Source organism: Bos mutus, chromosome 19 (assembly GCF_027580195.1).
Source record: "Bos mutus isolate GX-2022 chromosome 19, NWIPB_WYAK_1.1, whole genome shotgun sequence".
Lineage (NCBI taxonomy): Eukaryota > Metazoa > Chordata > Mammalia > Artiodactyla > Bovidae > Bos > Bos mutus.
The window spans coordinates 8603313-8621518 of NC_091635.1; the positions used below are offsets into that span (position 1 = coordinate 8603313).

Sequence of the window (18206 nt, forward strand, 5' to 3'; positions counted from 1 at the left end):
AGGACCACCACCCGGCCCCAGGCCGCTCCCTGCGCCGCTCCTCCCGCTGCCACCTGGCAAGGCCACGCCCCGCCCAGACTCTGGACGGGAAAAGTGCCGGCGACGCCCCGGAAGGAACCGTTCGTGCCTGCGGGGAGGGGGCGGGTGTGGCTGCTGGGGACGGTCGCCACCTTGGCGACCCCCACCCTCGGACAGCTTGCATCCGGGGTGCAGTGCAGGGCCGCGCCCGGGCCGAACCGGGGCGAGCTCAGGACCCGGCGCCGGGCTGGCGCTTCAGGCCGGGGGTCGGGATGCGCGGGGCGCGCGGCTCCGCCAGGTGTGAGTGCGCGGGGCGGGGCTCGGCGCACACCTCCGCGGGGCGGGCCGGGGCGGGGCGGGGCCGGGCCCGACCCCTCCTCCCGGCCCTCACCCCTCCCACTCCCGGCCCGGGATTAGCGACCTGGGAGCGCGAGCCCCACGGCCTCCCCGCCACACTCTGCTGGGAGCGGCGGCCGCGACGGCACCATGAAGAAGTCTTACACAGGTGGGCGCCGCGCCCGGAGCGGGGAGGGGGAGGTCGGGGTCCCGGGGCAAGCTCTGAGGTGTGGGGCGTCCCACCGGCCAGCTGACGCAGCTGCACCCCGGATCGGGATCGCTGACCAGACGCTGGGCCCCCCCACCACATTTTTCTCCTCTGCTTCTACGTCGGCGCTCCAGGGTCTCGGCCCGCGCGCTAGTCCGAGACCACTGGTGTCCTGGGGAGTCCGGGTGCTCGAACTCTCTGACCCCCAAGACGGTTGGGCCCCGATTCTGACCTTGGCGGAGAGTCTCCTGCCCCCGTCTGTCGGCCACTACTCGCTCAGGCGTCTGGAGGGGCCACTGTGGGAGCCGCTGCCCTGGGCTGGCCATCCTTCCGGTTCCCCCTCCTTCCCCCTTGTACCTTCTCCAGAATCGCTGACTTGACAGGGGCCGAGAGTCCGGGCGTTCTGGGTCCCCCTCCGTGCGTATGAGTGCGTGGGAGGGGGCTGTGTGGATGATTTCCTTGGGGTCAGCTTCTAGGACTGGTGGTCCAGGTCTTAGCATCCTTTCTTCAGGTGAATTCCTGTTATTCCTCTACCCAGTGGAGCACCGGAAATTCCCAAATGGGACTATCCAGCTACACCTGCAGCCCACTCGGGTTCACCTTTAGGGTGTCAGGATGCCTTTTGGTTTGCTGGCATCCCAGCTTCACTAGCAGGCTTGACAGGTGAAGGGGCCTGGCCAGTTCCCACCATGCACTCAGGATCCTTCATAAGCATTTTCCCCTTGGGTACTCTGAAGTTCCATTTTGAGGATGGGTAAACTGAGGTCACAAGCCTTGAAGGTCTTGTTAAGGGGAATCTAGATCTGTTCTTTTTTCCCTTTGTTTTTTTAATTTGTGATTTTCCCCAAAGGATCCAGGCCGGATCCTTTGTCTTCCTTAGTGGTCAAGTTATAAACGGCATCTCTTCTTGTGCTAACCCTGCAAAATTTCTCCTCATGTTCTTCCCCTTAATCTTCTTGGACATGAAGTTTTCTGCCAAGGACTCATGAATTAATTTTTCTTGATAAGAGGACAGAGTCACGGTACTTAGTTGGAGCTGAAGAGGTCTTTTGGGCCATCCCCCTGCCTTTGGGACATTTTCCCAGTCTTCTCCTGTTTTCCATGTTTTTCAGAAACAAAACAAGTAATAAAGAATAACTCGTCTCAAAGAGAATTACTCAGAACTTCCCCTAAAATGGCCTTCCGGGTCAGTGGCTTAGAATTTCAACTTTCACCTCCTGTTGCAAACAGCATGGCCCTCACCCATCCTGAACACAGCTCCCTCCCTGGAGTGTGGGGGCGTTGATGTAATGGTGGGGGAGGAGGGGGCTTCCAGGTGGCATAGGCGAGGGTTTGGCGCTGGGCCTTTCTTTCCAACGTGTTCCACATACTTGAGATGGTTGTGGGCATCGCCCTTCCCCTGAGTTCAACAGCCCGGTGTGGCCCAGGGACACCAGCTGGCTCTTGCCCTTGGCTCCTCACACTTTGCCTTCTGCTGATCAGTCTGGCCACCAGAGTCCCCCTGGTGAGCTGGCCTTTTCCTAGGGGGACTTTGAGACCCTCCTACACAGATGCAAGAGGGCCTCTGAGGCAGGCTGGATGTGTCTTTTCCATGCCCGCTCCCTCCTGCCCTGGCAAATTAAAAAAAAGAAAAAAAAAAAAAGAGGAAGGTTTCAAAGTAGTGTTCACAGGTGGGTAGGAACCAGCTCTTGTAAAGGCAGCCTCCCTGTCTCTGGTGTTTACCTGAAGGGGCAGGGCCCTCGAGGACGGGCCTGGGAGAGCTTGGACCTCTTCCAGCTTCTCCTCCTGGCGATGGTCCAAGGCGAGCTGGGTCACTCTGTTGCCGTTGTGTGGGGTTGGGCTGGAGGGGGCTTGCCCAGGGGCAGGGTGGCCGCTTGGTCCCCTCCTGAGGGGGGTCCAGTTCTGTTGGTGCCCTCTCTCGTTGCAAAGTCAGACTGACTCCCATGTAGCATCAGTGCCCTGAAATTAGGAAAAGCATCAAACTGTGAAGGATCCCCAGTGTCAAAAAATTCAAGGACAGCCAACCAGGAGCGCTTTTATTTTTCACCTGGATTGAGTGGGATTATTCCTTTGGGACCTATTTGTGGGCTCAGAAATAAATTGAGAGACTTCCCTGGTGGTCCAGTGGCTAAGACTCTGTGCTCCCAGAGCAGGGGATCTGCCTGGGTTCGATCCCTGGTCGGGGAACTAGATCTCACATGCTGCAACTAAGACCCATCGAAGCCAAGTAAATAATAAATGTTGTTTAAACGCTAAAAAAGAAAGAAAAAAATCAAATATGTTCTCAGTAGAGCTGGCTTGAGCGCTCATGAGTCTCTGAAAAGGGAGGAATTTTAAAAATATGTTTGAGGGGATCCTGAGTGCCTTAGATAAACACTCACTGGACCCGCATTACCCACGGGGCCTGTGCAGCCAGGGCCTTGAGGGTACAAAGATGATGGAAAGACGTGGGCATTGTTTGCAAGCAAGCTGCATTCTCATGGGAGGCAGGATGCAGAGTGTTAACCTGGCTAGTTAACACCCCCCGACCCCAGCGGTACAGTCTCCAAAAGCTACCGGATTGCCCTGGGTAGGGGAGGTTTCTGGGGGAGCCGGGATTGAGTGGGCCTTGGAGAATCAGCAGCATTGAGAAGGTGGAGAATAAAGAGGGTCCTTCTAGGTGGGGAATAGAGTGAGTGCCCGCTGAGGCTGCAGGGTGCCAGGGGCTTGCGTGGGAACAGCTCTGTGTCTGGCAGTTCCAGTTCTGCTCCAGGCGCTTCCTGGATGCGCCTCGCTCGGTGTTCCAGCCAGGCAGAGCTGCGGGCAGTGTGGCTCAGTGGTTCACAGCACGGGCTCCCGGAGTTAAATCCTAGGCTGCCACCTCCTCCACCTTGTCATGTGTCTCGTTTGCCTCATCTGGTAGACAGGGGCAATGCTGATTTGTTGTAACGATGAAATGAGCTCATGCGTGAAAGGCTTGAATGCCTGCGCCATTCGTAACTCGCTTCATTATCCTTATCACTCGCAGGGAGCACACACAACGAGGCTGTGTGTCACCAGCTTTGCCAGGATGCCTGAGGGGGCTGCTGGCACCCTCCCTGGGCCTCTGTTGGTTTGGAGACCAGAATTGTGGCCCAGGTTTCCCCCTCAGCCCCTTGGTGTCAGAGCGGGCTGCTGTCGAAACCTTTCCGGTGTCCTGAATTTGGGACTTCTGGTGGCATACTGTGCCACTGTGCCTTCAGTGGCCCCGGATCCCCTGGGAATTCTCAGTGCTCAGGGCGCTTAGCTGAGGTCCACGAGCCACAGAAATGCGGAATAAAATCCAGCTGGTGTGCACTTGGGGAATCATTCGGAGATGCTTGGTGACTTTCAGGAGATCTCCGAATCAGTACCTGGCCTACCGAAGGTTGAAAAGCTCTTGCACTTGCTACGCAGAGCCCTGGGCAGGGCGGGAGGCTGCAGTTCGAGAGATTAGCCGGTAGAGCAGTCTTCCCCACGCCCAGCGCTTGGGGAGCTGAGTTCTGGGAAGCGGAGAGGAGAGGAGCAAGTCCTGGAGCGGGAGCCAGGGGTGAGGGCGAGGAGCACGGGTGGAAGGCCGGTTCCTTCCTCTTTGGCCCTGCCCCTCCGCCCCACTCTGGCTGCCGCACCTCTGCCTCCTCAGGTCCCAGCCTGCTGGCTCGCTTGGGCTCCTGCAGGGACCTGGGCGGAGAGAAATAGCCACCTCGGGCAGTCTGTCTACGCCTCCATTGGACTATGCCCAGGGTCCCAGACCCTTATGGACCCAGAGGCCCTCTCAGTCCTTGGGGAGCTGGCGGAGCCTGATCCTGCGGCCCCTCCCCTCCTCAGCCTGTTGGCAGTTATCTGCCCACCCCTTGGGCTCACCTCTTCCCCCACTGCCCCCCCTCCACCCCCTGCCAAAGCCACCTGCCTGTCAGCATCTCCCCAGCCTGCCCAGAGGGGTTCCAAACACGGAGTGCCACGCATCTGGCAATGCACCTGAGTTTGAGACAACCCACCGTCCTGGAAACCCCTGGGTGAGCCCCGGTGCAGAAAGGGCACGAGATGGCCCCTCAACGTGGAAGGATGGGCCGGCCATGTGCCCGGAGCTCCTGTGTGTGAGTGTCAACAGAGGGCATCTCACCAGGGACCCCAACAGCCGGAAAAGGCACCCCCCATCATCCTCCGCCCAGCTTCTTGGGCCACCGTCCTCTGAGACTCCCTGCCCATCCCAGGCCCCACAGGGATGGGACCTGGGGGTGGGACCTTGTTTCTGCACGCACTGCTGTTTGTCCATGAGCAGCGCTGTGTGGGCTCTGCAGTTTGCTTAAGATGTACTTGATAAGAAGGGTTCAGCACACTACGGCACAGGGCCCGGCCCCTGGGGCCTTGAGCACCAGTTCCTGGGCGGATCCCGCTGGTGGCCTTGCCTGGGGGAGGGGGGCTGCAGAGAGAGGTCCCAGGCCTTGGGGGGCGGAGGGGCAGGTGGGGGGGTTAAGTGGTGGGTGGGGAGGGAGGTGACATGCTGGGTTCCTGCACCCCTACAGGAGCTATTGCTTTGTTTTTTTATAATTTTTTTTTTTGACTCTGCTGGGTCTTCCGTGTGGCATGCGGGCTTTCTCTAGTTGTGGCTTGCCGGCTTACTTGCTCTGCGGCACGCGGGATCTTAGCTCCCCCCTCACAGCTCAGACCTGCATACCCTGATTGCAAGGTGAATTCTTAACCACTAGATCACCGGGGAAGTCCCTGGAGCTGTAACTTTGGAACACCCCAGCCATAGGCATCGTCAGGGGACTCATGGGGGATCGGTGGGTATGAGTGGCTGGGGATGCCCCTGGGGACCCAAAGAGGAGCACGCAAGGTTACAGACCCCACAGTGCTCCAGCAGAGACCTTGGCCAGTGAGTCCCCATGGCAGCTACAAGAGATTGCCTGTCCAGAAGCACTGATGGAAGGGAGCCTGTCCTGCTGGTCACAGGCCTCTGGGGCCGGGGGTCCTGAGGTCAGGCCTGGGGCCATGGGTCCCTGAGTTTGACAGGAGAACTGAAGGCTGTCAGGAGAACCAGTTACCCTGATGCCGGTAACTGGTCAGCCTGCCCCTTCCCTGTTGGGCAGCTGTAACTGGGCCCAGAAACTCTGTCGAGAGGCGAAGTACCCATGGTTTTGCTGGAGCAGCTGGGCTGAGCTGGGGGTGCCCATTTTGCAAGTTCTTGGCCTGTTTCGAGCCTCCCTGTAGGTTCAGTTATTCTTCCTAGAAGAGTCTGCTGGGCGTCGCTGAGGGCTGGCTCCTTCCTGCGGGCTGGTGGCTTTCAGCACCGCTCTGGAAGGGCGTCCTGGCCTCGGGTCTCCTGGGTTGACTGTGGCCTTCTGCTCCCAGCCCAGTTTCTCCCTGCCTTATCTCCCTGTCCCTACCCTGGGGGCCGGGTCCATTTGCAGCCCACGTGAAGGGGGGCATTGAGGCGCTGCCCAGGGGAGGGGCAGGCGGCTCCGGGCGTCCTGCTGTCAGTGGCCTCTTGGAAGCCTTGCAACAACCGAGCTTTGTTCCGGGCCTAATCTGACCTGGTTCTGCGAAGCGTGACTGCTGGCAGCCTGCAAGCCTCTGGGATAGGAAGGGGGAGAGGAAGATGATCCCAGCGCATAGGGCAGCCAGCTGCCTGCCCTCTCTGGACGGAGCTCGAGTCCTGGTCATCCTCTGAGCAATGCTGGCTTTGTGACGGGGGAGAGGAACCCTGGATGGCTGCTCCGGCCTGCATGTGTGGCCCCCAGCTTCCCAAGGGCCCCTGGAAGTGCTGGGTGGGGTGAGAAGGGCCAGATCACCCCCTCCCCAGGAAGGAGTGCCCTCTCTGGCCCAGGGTTTCAGAGGCCGGACCGAGGCAAGAGGGATCCCCGTGAGAGATGCGGGTGACTTTGCCTTCTTTCTGGTTCCTGGGGAGGCCTTGTTCCCCCCAGAGCTCTTCAAGGGTAGGTGTACTGTGAAGCCTGGGCTGTGACTGGCCCTGCGGGGTCCCTCAAGGCTGTACCTGGGAACCAGGGGCTGGCTGCGTCCACCCTAGACCTCCCTGAGAGTGTGCCTGGGCCCCTTGTCTCGGCTGGGCCAGGCGTGTTGGGGCAGCCTGGCCGGGGATCACTCCCACAAACATGGTTACCAGGAGGGGCTGGGCAGACCTGGGCAGAGGCGAGCTGGCGGGCTGCCTTGGGCTTGTCCTGCCAATCAATCTGATCCACATCCTGGGGCCTTCACAGCCCTCCCTTGGACTGTGCCTCCTGTTTCCACCAGGATCGGGGCTCAGCCAGAGAGTAAGGCTCCTGTAACCCAAAGCCACTTGGAAGTGGTTTATTAAATACAACCCCTGTCGTCTTCCAGCCGAAGGACTGGGCTAATCAACCCGGAGGGCTGTCAGGGGGTGGTTTGCAAACCTCATTAATGAACAGGTGACTTGGACTCTAGATGCAGGGCCCAGGCGCAGGTGTTGGGTTTTCGTGCAGAGGTTACCCAGTGTAGATGTCGTGGGGACAACGCCAGGTGGTGGAATGACAGCCGCGTGCACATAGGTGGCCGGAGCAGGGGAGGTAGACTTCCGGTCCATGTCAGGGGCCCCGAGGGTTGGTGAACAAACTCTTGAGCCGTGGGGAGAGGATCTTCCAGGCGGCAGCGTTTTCCTGGTCCCTGGGGCCTGACGCTCTAGCTGCCAAGCCTGTGCCTTACTTTACTTTTAAAAAGGAAAACTTTATAAAAGACACTGTGTATCTCTTCTTTCTCTCTTGCCTTTTTTCCTTTAGTTGTTCGTTTTGTTCATGGTGGTGAAGCTCAGTCACTCAGTCGTGTCCAAGTCTTTGTGACCCCGTGGTCTGTAGCCTGCCAGGCTCCTCTGTTCATAGGATTTTCCAGGCAAGAACACTGGAGTGGGTTGCCATTTCCTACTCCGGGGGAATCTTCCCGACCCAGGGATGGAACCCACGTCTCTGACATCTCTTGCATTGGTAGGCGGATTCTTTACCACTGAGCCACCTGGGAAGCCCCAGGTAATCTTGTTCGTTACTTGTTACCAAACAATGTGAACAGGAAATTAAAAGGACAGATTCTCCAATCCCATCGGTTACAACATTGTTTTTTGGGTTCCCTTTGGACTTGTTTCCACACGCACCGGTCGTATTGTTTGATTTAATTATCAAAGGGATATAATGTTTTTTCAGAGTGTTGCATATTCTCTGTACACATCATCTTTATTTTTTTTTAATTTAATTTTATTTTTAAACTTTACAATATTGTATTAGTTTTGCCAAATATCGAAATGAATCCACCACAGGTATACATATGTTCCCCATCCTGAACCCTCCTCCCTCCTCCCTCCTCCCTCCCCATACCATCCCTCTGGGTCGTCCCAGTGCACCAGCCCCAAGCATCCAGTATCGTGCATTGAACCTGGACTGGCGACTCATTTCATACATGATATTATACATGTTTCAGTGTCATTCTCCCAAATCTTCCTACCCTCTCCCTCTCCCACAGAGTCCATAAGACTGATCTATACATCAGTGTCTCTTTCGCTATCTCGTACACAGGGTTATTGTTACCATCTTTCTAAATTCCATGTATATGCATTAGTATACTGTATTGGTGTTTTTCTTTCTGGCTTACTTCACTCTGTGTAATAGGCTCCAGTTTCGTCCACCTCATTAGAACTGATTCAAGTGTATTCTTTTTAATGGCTGAGTAATACTCCATTGTGTATATGTACCACAGCTTTCTTATCCATTCGTCTGCTGATGGACATCTAGGTTGCTTCCATGTCCTGGCTATTATAAACAGTGCTGCGATGAACACTGGGGTACACGTGTCTCTTTCCCTTCTGGTTTCCTCAGTGTGTATGCCCAGCAGTGGGATTGCTGGATCATAAGGCAGTTCTATTTCCAGTTTTTTAAGGAATCTCCACACTGTTCTCCATAGTGGCTGTACTAGTTTGCATTCCCACCAACAGTGTAAGAGGGTTCCCTTTTCTCCACACCCTCTCCAGCATTTATTGCTTGTAGACTTTTGGATCGCAGCCATTCTGACTGGGATGAAATGGTACCTCATAGTGGTTTTGATTTGCATTTCTCTGATCATGAGTGATGTTGAGCATCTTTTCATGTGTTTGTTAGCCATCTGTATGTCTTCTTTGGAGAAATGTCTATTTAGTTCTTTGGCCCATTTTTTGATTGGGTCGTTTATTTTTCTGGAGTTGAGCTGTAGGAGTTGCTTGTATATTTTTGAGATTAGTTGTTTGTCAGTTGCTTCATTTGCTATTATTTTCTCCCATTCTGAAGGCTGCCTTTTCACCTTGCTAATAGTTTCCTTTGTTGTGCAGAAGCTTTTAAGTTTAATTAGGTCCCATTTGTTTATTTTTGCTTTTATTTCCAATATTCTGGGAGGTGGGTCATAGAGGATCCTGCTGTGATGTATGTCGGAGAGTGTTTTGCCTATGTTCTCCTCTAGGAGTTTTATAGTTTCTGGTCTTACGCTGAGATCTTTAATCCATTTTGAGTTTATTTTTGTGTATGCTGTTAGAAAGTGTTCTAGTTTCGTTCTTTTACAAGTGGTTGACCAGTTTTCCCAGCACCACTTGTTAAAGAGATTGTCTTTAATCCATTGTATATTCTTGCCTCCTTTGTCAAAGAGAAGGTGTCCATATGTGCGTGGATTTATCTCTAGGCTTTCTATTTTGTTCCATTGCAGATCATCTTTAATTCTGCTCTTTTCACATGAAAATCAGATCCCATGCATGGATCCCCTAATTACAGTTTGAATGGCTCTTCAGAGTGGGTGTTGCCGAATTTACTTAGCCATCCTCTCGCCAGAGCGCTTGAACGGTCTGCGGATGCTGGCGCTCTTCCTTGGTGGTGGGCGTCCGTGACCCTCAACCGAGAATGCTGAGCTGAGCTGGAGATGTTAACAGTAGCCGTGCTTACAACAGTAGCCGTGCTTACAGCTGTGAGACACGGACTGGCTGGATACTGGAAATTTTTGGAGGCAATTAATTTAATAAAATACTGCCCAAGATGATTCCCAGCATTCCTGGGATGGCTCCAGAAACCAAACAAGTGTTCTTTTCTTTATACAATGTTATTTATTTATTTTTGGCCGTGCTGGATTTTCGTTGCTGCCCGGGCTTTTCTCTAGTTGTGGGGAGCGTGGTGTGCAGGCTTCTCATTGCGGTGGCTTCTCTTGTTGCAAAGCACGGGCTCTAGGGCGCTGGGGCTTCAGTGGTCGGGGCACGTGGGCTCAGTAGTCGCAACTCCCCGGCTCTGAGAGCACAGGCTCAGCCGTTGTGGTGCTCGGGCTTAGTTGCTCTGAGGCTTGTGGGATCTTCCCATTTCAGGGATCGAGCCTGCGTTGGCAGGTGAGTTCTTTACCATTGAGCTGCCAGAGAAGTTCCAAGCAAGGGTTCTCAACGCAGCAGTTATTAAGAGTTTTAATGAACAGAAAATGCCATTTGCCCCAACTATCAGCCTGCTTATAGCCGCTGAGAAGTCCCAGGGTTTACTTGTCCTTTAAAAGATCTGCCTTGTTGCCTACAGTCTGCAGTTCCTCTCTCTGGCTGGCATATGATGCCAACTGCCCCCCCAGCCCCCACCTCTCCTCTCCCTCTCTTCTTTGGCCCCTACAGGTTGCCGGAGGGGGTTTCCTTGCTTCCTTGGGCATGCCTTAGTCTTAGAGATGGGCCACCTGCCCCCAGGTAGGCAGCCACCTCTCCTGGAGATCCTTCATTCTGCTGCCGGGTTACTTGGGCCGCAGTTTCTTCTGGAACCTTCAGGCTCCCCAGGCCAGGCCACAGTGCTGCCTGTCCGGCCGACCTTCCGTGGCTGCTCCTTTGTTTCTCTCCCCTCCCAGCTCCCCTCCCAGGCCCTCTGCCCCTCAGTCCCTGATCACACCTCCCTATGAGTATCCTTGGATTTAATCTCATAAGCATTGACAGGTTGAGTGGGACACATCCGCCTCTTTGGTGACCTGCTGCCCATTAGGCAGGAGGACTCAAAGGATGGTTCAGCCTTTCTCATATTCCGGGGTGTCCCCTTGCTGCCCCTTTTGTTGTTGTCATTGGTTTCTGATCGCTAACCATCCTCCACCTTATCCACAATTTCCCCCTTGGTCCGTGGGCCCTACTTTGTTAGTCTGCTCATCTTTCTCACATGAACAGTTTGCTCATGGCATGTGAACCAGGGTCTAACCAGGAAATAAAAACCACTCCAGGATTTAGAACAGAAGGACTTAAATGTACAGAAGATGGAGAAGCCATAGGGCACAAATAGGCAGCCAGGTGTGTGTGGGGGGTTTATAACAGCTCTTTAATAATACGCATGGAATTATTTGTTGAGACAATTGGGGCTTCCCAGGTGGCTCAGAGGTTAAAGCATCTGCCTGCAATGCGGGAGACCTGGGTTCGATCCCTGGGTCAAGAAGATCCCCTGGAGAAGGAAATGGCAACCCACTCCAGTATTCTTGCCTGGAGAATCCCATGGACGGAGGAGCATGGTGGGCTACAGTCCACGGGGTCGCAAAGAGTCGGACACGACTGAGCAACTTCACTTTCACTTATTTGTTGAGAATGAGAAAAGACATTTGAGATTATAAATTTTAAACAGTGGGCAAATTTCATAAGCATCCTCCCAATTCAGAAAGCTAATATTATTTTTTTTTTTTATTAATCAACTACTTGTCCTGTCTCTCCAAAGTAATTTATTTCCCTATATTTTTTGGCTGAACACTGCTTGATCACTTCTTTATATGATGACTGTGTAATATGGTTTTTTACTGAGAGACTAGAAAGATAATTCATCTCTTAGTTAATCAAAATTTAGGAACTTCCCTGGTTGAGCGGGGAGGGTCCAGTAATTAAGACTCTGCCCTGCCATTACAGGGGACACGGGTTTAATCCCTGGTTGGGGAACTAAGATCCTGCATACTGTGCAGTGTGGCCAAATAATTTTTTTTTTTTTAATTTTTACTTTTGGTTGTTGGGATGTGTGAAAAAGGGTACCTTAACTCAGAGCTTGTGGCACCTGCTGCAATTTTTCATCCTATAAACACAAGAATTCTGATAAATTCCGTTTTCATGTGATTCCCATCCAGAAAGAAAGAGACAAGTACAGGGCATTTGTAACCGTACGTGGTTTGCACGTGTGCTAAGTTGCTTCAGTCATCTCTGACTGTTTACGACCCCATGGACTGTAGCCCACCAGGCTCCTCTGTCCATGGGGATACTCCATGCAAGAATACTAGAGTGGGTTGCCGTGCCTTCCTCCAGGGGATCTTCCCTACCCAGGGATCAAACCTGAGTCTCTTATGTCTCCCACATTGGCAGGCAGGTTCTTCCCACTTGGGAAGCCACGACTTTATGTGGTACATTATTACATTTTTTTCTGACCAGAGATACTTTCTGTTTTGAGTTGAAGAGAATTGGATTCTCTGCTTACAACGTTATATTTGGTGACTGGAATAATTTCCCACAGATCAGCCTCTGGCTAGGTCTTCCCTGGTGGCTCCATCATTAAGAATCTGCCTGCATTGCAGGAGACCAGGGTTCAATCCCTGGATCGGAAAGATCCTCTAGAGACGGAAATGGCAACCCACTCCAGTATTCTTGTCTGGGAAATCCCAAGGACAGGGGAGCCTGGTGAACGATAGTTCATGAGATCACAAGAGTCAAACACGACTTAGCGACCAAACCACCTCTGGCTCCATATGCTTCAGGTCTTGCTCTCCCACACTGCCCACATTTTTCTGGCAACAGGTACTGCAGGACACATTCATATCTTTTTGTCCATTTATTTTATTATAATTTTTTTAACTTTTAATTTTGTATTGGGGTATAGCCAATTAACAATGTTGCAACAGGTTTAGATGAACAGCGAAGGGACTCAGCCATATACCTGTATCCATTCTTCCCCAAACTCCCCTCCCATCCAGACTGCCACAGAACACTGAGGAGAGTTCCACGGGCTCTACAGTAGGTCCCTGTTAGTATCCATTTTAAATACAGCAGACACATTCCTATCTTATTCCTTCAGATTTTGCACAGTAGATTTGGGAAAGTAAGTAGGAGTATTCCTGGCCTTAACATGGGGGTGACGAGCAGTCACTTAACTATGCACGGAAATAACTGTAAACCTTGTAAATAAAGCCCACTGAGAGCCGAACTGTTCTCCCAATTCTGCTTTTCACCAGCAGGAGCCCCCGAAGGCCAGCCACTGGAGAAAGGACAGGGGGCAGGAACTCTGAGCAGGAGAAAGCAATCGTAGCTGACTGGGGTTAAAATTTATTCCATTTTGCAAATTTTGCAAAAACACTTGACTGTGTGAACGTATTTCTATGGCCCTTGTCAAGTACCTTGAAGTGGGATGTACCTGAACTAAGGACCCTGGTGTTTGATGTTTCTTAGCTTCTTGGAGACAATCAGAGATCAGCAGGGGAGAAGTCATTACTCCCCGTCCACCCCCCATCAAAGGATCAGAGGGAGGAAGGCGTGTTATCAGAGTCCAGGGATCAGGGTTACCTGATGGAAGGCTGGACGAAGGTGAACCTGCCCGAAGGTGAACCTGCCCGGCTGGAGCTGCAGCTGCAGAGCAGACAAAATCTGCTGTTGGAGAAACCTTCCAAGGGAAAGATCTACCCTGGTTCTCCCTGACTCTCACCTTCCAGTCTCCTCCTATAGGTGGAATCCTGCCAAAAGGCTGTAGACCTGGGGACCCAGAGACCTCAGCCTGCAGAGGTCAACTCCTCTGCCACTGAAGAGAGCCTGGGAAGGGAGAAGGATGAGGGGTACATTTCTGCTTTAAATTATCTGTTGTTTAGCTGAAATTCAGACTTAGCTGTCGTGCTTTTGTGTTGTTTTGGCCGTGCCCCTCAGCTTGTGGGATCTTAGTTTCTGACCAGGGATTGAACCCATATCCTTGGCAGCAAAAGCATGGAGTTCTAACTACTGGACCACCAGGAATTCCCAAGTATCGTGTATTTTGGATGGCAGGGTCTTTTATGTGAATGGGACCCAGAGTGCAGACTCCCAGGGCTGGTGAACCCTCAAGGGAAGGGCCCCGTGCGTTCTTGGTCAGCACTGATGTCACGTGATGAACTTGGCCTCTAGCGGTGATGACCCAGGCCCTCTGCGGGCACTTCCTCGGCCTGTGGTATCCGTGTTGCCTCCCCGCTGGGCCGGGAGCGCCACCAAGAGGGTGGCCAGCTCACTGTTGGTCACGGCTGTGTCCCCATCTCCTTACACAGTGCCTGGTACGGAGGAGATGCTCACCAATATTTTCATGAGTCTACATTTTGTAGGGGTGGAAACCGAGGCTTAGAAAGACTAAAAACTTACCTGACGATGCAGTGAGAGCTGGAGGCAGATTTGCACCCTGGTGTCGCTTACTCTCCCCTGGGTGTGGCTCTGCCTGGCCCCACCCTAGCCGTCAGCATCAAGGGCTAGGCCCCCTTTGGGCTGGGGCTTTGCAGCTGGGTGGGCTGTGGGCCAGGAGCACTCCCTCCACTTGAAAAGGGGAATGGCAGGTCAGGGCAGAAGTCAGAGAAGGGACTAGAACCTGTGGCTTTGAGACCCCAAGCTTTGCTGAAAACGGAACTTTCTGCAGTTTTTTAGTCTTATGCCGGAGCAGGTCAGCAAGGCTGAATCCTTGAGGTTCCTTTTAATCCGCAGCCCCAGCTGCCAGCCTGGAGGGAGGAGGAAGGCTGCCCTGCTCACCTGTTGAGTGCACACCTCAGTGGGCAGCAAAGGTGAAGGGCAGAAGAGGGAGAAGAGGAAGGAGGCTTATCTCCTTATCTCAGGTTCCTCTGAAGATAAGCCTGGAATGGGACTCTTCACTGCCAGCTGAAGCCCTTGGCTTTGATCCAGACAGCTCTTCACAGCCTCTGTGAGCACAGGAACCTCAGGGGGAGGGGAAGACTGTGGTGCTGGGGCAGCCGGAGTGGCAGGAGGCTCCTGGCCAAGGTCCAAATGACTTTGTCCTTTCCGGAGGGACTCGTGTGATTCTTAAGAAAAAATTGAGTATTGATTCCTTTCCGCAGATAATCTCCTGTCGTTACTGAAGATGGGTGTTTGTGCTCGAGTGTGCACGGTGCTCCTTCCTGCAAAGCTCCCTTTTGAGAAAATGGTGGCTTTCTGGCTGGGAAGGGCTGCCCGGTCCCATGCGTTGCTGGCACTAGAGCAAAGGATGTGTGTGTGCGTGTGGCCACGTCACCCTCCCCCGGGGACAGCCTGATTCCTGCTCTGCCCCCTCCTTGGCTTAAGATGTCTGGGGTGTGTGAGACCCCAGAGGGGTTGAGGACGGCCACCCCGATCATGGGTGGGACAGTGGCTCTGCGACCCCAATAGGAGATGATGGTGCCTGAAGTCCCCTGTCACTAATATAATAATAATACACTGGGCTTCCCTGATGGCTCAGTGGTAAAGAACCCGTCTGCCAATGCAGGAGACGTGAGTTCGATCCCTGGGTCAGCAGGATCCCCTGGAGGAGGAAATGACAACCCACTCCAGTATTCTTGCCTGGAAAATTCCATGGACAGAAGAGCCTGGTGGGCTACAGTCCATGGGGTCGCAAAAGACTCAGACACGACTCAGCAACTAAACAATAATACACTAGCTCCAGAGTCTGTTTAGATTCCCAGTGCACATTTAATCTAGCATTTTGCCAGATTCTCTCATAAAAATTTGGCTGAAAGGAAAAAATATAAGAGGTCTTCACAGTAACTGTGTCTTTCTCTCTCTTTTCCAGACTCCCCAAATTATATGCACAGGGAACGCCCATGAGATAGGCATCCAGGCCCCTAGACTTGGGGGGCCAGCACTGGTCTGCCCAGTTGAGGGGCACCTGGCTGGTCTATGGTGAAGGGTCAGGGAGAATGCAGGGCTGTTTACCTGGGCGTGGGCTCTGCCATCAGGCTGCAGTAATGGCTCTCCACCCCATGGTAGTTTTACAAGGCAATGCTCCCCAGAGCACCCCAGCTATCCTCCCCCTGCCCCTGGCCACCTCGATCATGGGTGGGACAGTGGCTCAGCCCCTTTCTCTCGAGGACCAAGGAGCCCCATCTCCGTGTCTGGCCACCTTTCCTGATTGAAATGCTGCGTTTTCATTCACTCTGGGACACGGACCAGCAGTGAGTCCTGTCCCTACTCACAGCTTCCTCCTATCTTTTGCTTCATCTGATCTGAAGTGTTTCTTTTTTTTTTAATTAATTTATTTTTTGTCTGTGCTGTGTGGCATATGGGATCCTAGGTTCCCTGTCAGCAACTGAACCCACGCTCCCTGCAACGGAAGCGCAGATTCTTAACCAGTAGACCACCAGGGAAGTCCCAGAAGTGTATTTTAATCTTGTGGCCTCCACGTGTGAAACCTGACTAGTGTTCGTCACTGGCCTATAGCTCGTGAACACTTGGGAAGTGGCCTTGGCCCTGCCTAGGTGAGCACAGGTGCCAGATGGGGAGTTTCGGGGGGCAGAGGGGCAAGTATGGGGTCTCAGTGGGATTCACAGCCCCCAAATCGTCACTGTTTTCTCTGGATCACAGACCCTGTCCTGGCTTCCTCTAATGAGCAGTCCATCCTAGAGGCTGGGAGGGCTGTCAGCTTCCCTTAGTTGGCAGGGAATCCAATAGGACTCCTGGTAGCTCTTCTTGGGGTAGCAGCACCCTGGCTGCAACGTGCAAGGTGTGTGGGTTATAACTTGAAAGTGAAAGTCGCTCAGTCGTGTTCGACTCTTTGTGACCCGATGGACTATACAGTCCGTGGAATTCTCCAGGCCAGAATACTGGAGTGGGTAGCCGTTCCCTTCTCCATGGTTATAACTTACATTTTGTTTAAATGCATAAGCACAGGGCAGCCAGCGGTTGTGAATGTCCGACTGTAAATCCCTGGGTCCAGGCTGGTGTATGTATGTGGCTGTCGTATAATATGGTGGTTTAGTCCCTGAGTTGTGTCTGACTCTGCGACCCCGTGGATCATAGCCCTCTAGGCTGCTCTGTGCATGGGATTCTCCAGGCAAGAATACTGGAGTGGGTTGCCATTTCCTTCTCTAGTCATATTATATATATATATATATTTTTAAACAGGGCTGCAGCCAAGCCTCTTTTCTTTTTTAAAAAATATTTGTTTGGCTGCTTTGTGTCTTAGTTGCAGCACGCGAGATCTTCGGTCTTTGTTGAGACGAATGGGATCTAGCTCCTTGACCAGGGATCGAACTTGTGTTCCCTGTATTGGGAGGTGGATTTTTAACCACTGGACCACCAGAAGGGTCCCAATAATTATTATAATAATAATTTATATTAGTATATCATTGATATCCTAAAAATGATATTATCTGTTGAGTGTTTATTTTGTGGCAGGCACTGTGCTAAGTGCCTGCAACATGTGGCCTCATTTAATCTTAGTCGCCTGTGAGTAATCCCCATTTCTGTCCCCATTCTGCAGATGGGAAAGCTGAGGCTTGGAAAGGGGAGGTCATTTCTGGGATCCACAGTGAGTGCCTGGCGAGGTCTGGATTCAAGCCCTGTTCATCTGGCTGCAGGCTTTCCTGCCTCCCTCAAATAATTTGGTTTGGGATGATGCCAGAGAGCTGAACTTCAAATCATCTCCCCTCTTTCCGAGTATGTTTTATTTTAAAATCGCATAAAAAGCACCCTGTTCTCCCCTGGAGAGAGCCATTCGATGTCTTGGAGGCTTTTCCGGCTACCTGTTCGCCGGTCTCGGACACAGACCTGAGGAGTTAGGTCCGAGGAACTGAATTTCAGCTGCTGTAGGTTTGGGGTTTCTTCCAGGGCTCTGGTGGAGGTGGCCCCAGGCTCGGGAACCTTGGGTGGCTGCCTCCCCTTCTTTTTTAAGGGAGCAGGCCTGGCATCTTCTCTGTGCCAGGGGCTGCCTGGCACCAGCCGTACATTTCGGGAAATCTGAAAAATAAACTGTAAATAAAACCATAACTCCACCCAAGACATCTGAGACATGGGCTGTCTTCCTTATTAACATGGCTCTATCCCCACTGTGGGTTTGGTTCTTGGGGGTCAGATGCCTGGGGTTGGGGTTTAACCTGAATGGACCCTTTTGTCTCTCTCTCTTTTTTTAAAATCTTTGTCCGGGAGGGTGGGCGTCCAGCTGGCATGGGGGGAGGTGCAGCCGGAAGTGACTCGACCCACAGGAATGTGGGGTCTGGTCTTTCTCCATTCCACACCACGCTGTCTCCGTATCGAGGATTCACTGGGCTTGTGGGCTCAGCTGTCGCTCTCAGCCCAGACAGCTGACTTCCAAGCAGCTCATTGTGTGTGTGTGTATGTTGGGGGTGGTGGTGGGACAGATGTTGAGAATTCTCCTGTGTCACTGAATGCAGTGCAGCTCCCCGTTAGGGTGTGGAGGAGGTCGCAGCCATCACGGAGACGAGGCTGGAGCTGGCACCAGGGGTGCGCATGCTCACTCTTCTGTCCTCTCAGCAGCCTTGGGGGCAGCGCCTGCCTCCACCTCGCTCTCCCCCCAGCTCTTGAATCAGAGCCACTCCAGGTTTGCCCTCTCCTCCCCGCATTCTGGGAGCCGGATGCCGACACCTCATGCCCCCACAGGTCAGAGCCTGTGCTCCATCCAGCCTGTCTGGCGGGGCCAGCCTGGAATCACCATTTGCCTTTATCACTCAGCAGGGTGATTCGCCT

General features: G+C 53.1%; 1 protein-coding gene across 2 annotated transcripts in view; it reads left to right on the forward strand.

The window, feature by feature from the left end:
* Positions 1–393: 393 nt before the first annotated feature.
* The window catches only part of SEPTIN9 (septin 9), a 179179-nt gene continuing 161366 nt past the window's right edge, over positions 394–18206 (forward strand). Inside the window, exon 1 of one of the 2 annotated variants that reach the window (XM_070389146.1) lies at positions 394–523. In XM_070389146.1, the coding sequence (XP_070245247.1) occupies positions 505–523 (19 nt within the window). In that variant the 5' untranslated portion in view covers positions 394–504. The remainder of the gene's footprint in view (positions 524–18206) is intronic. The other variant, XM_070389144.1, reaches the window with a different exon arrangement.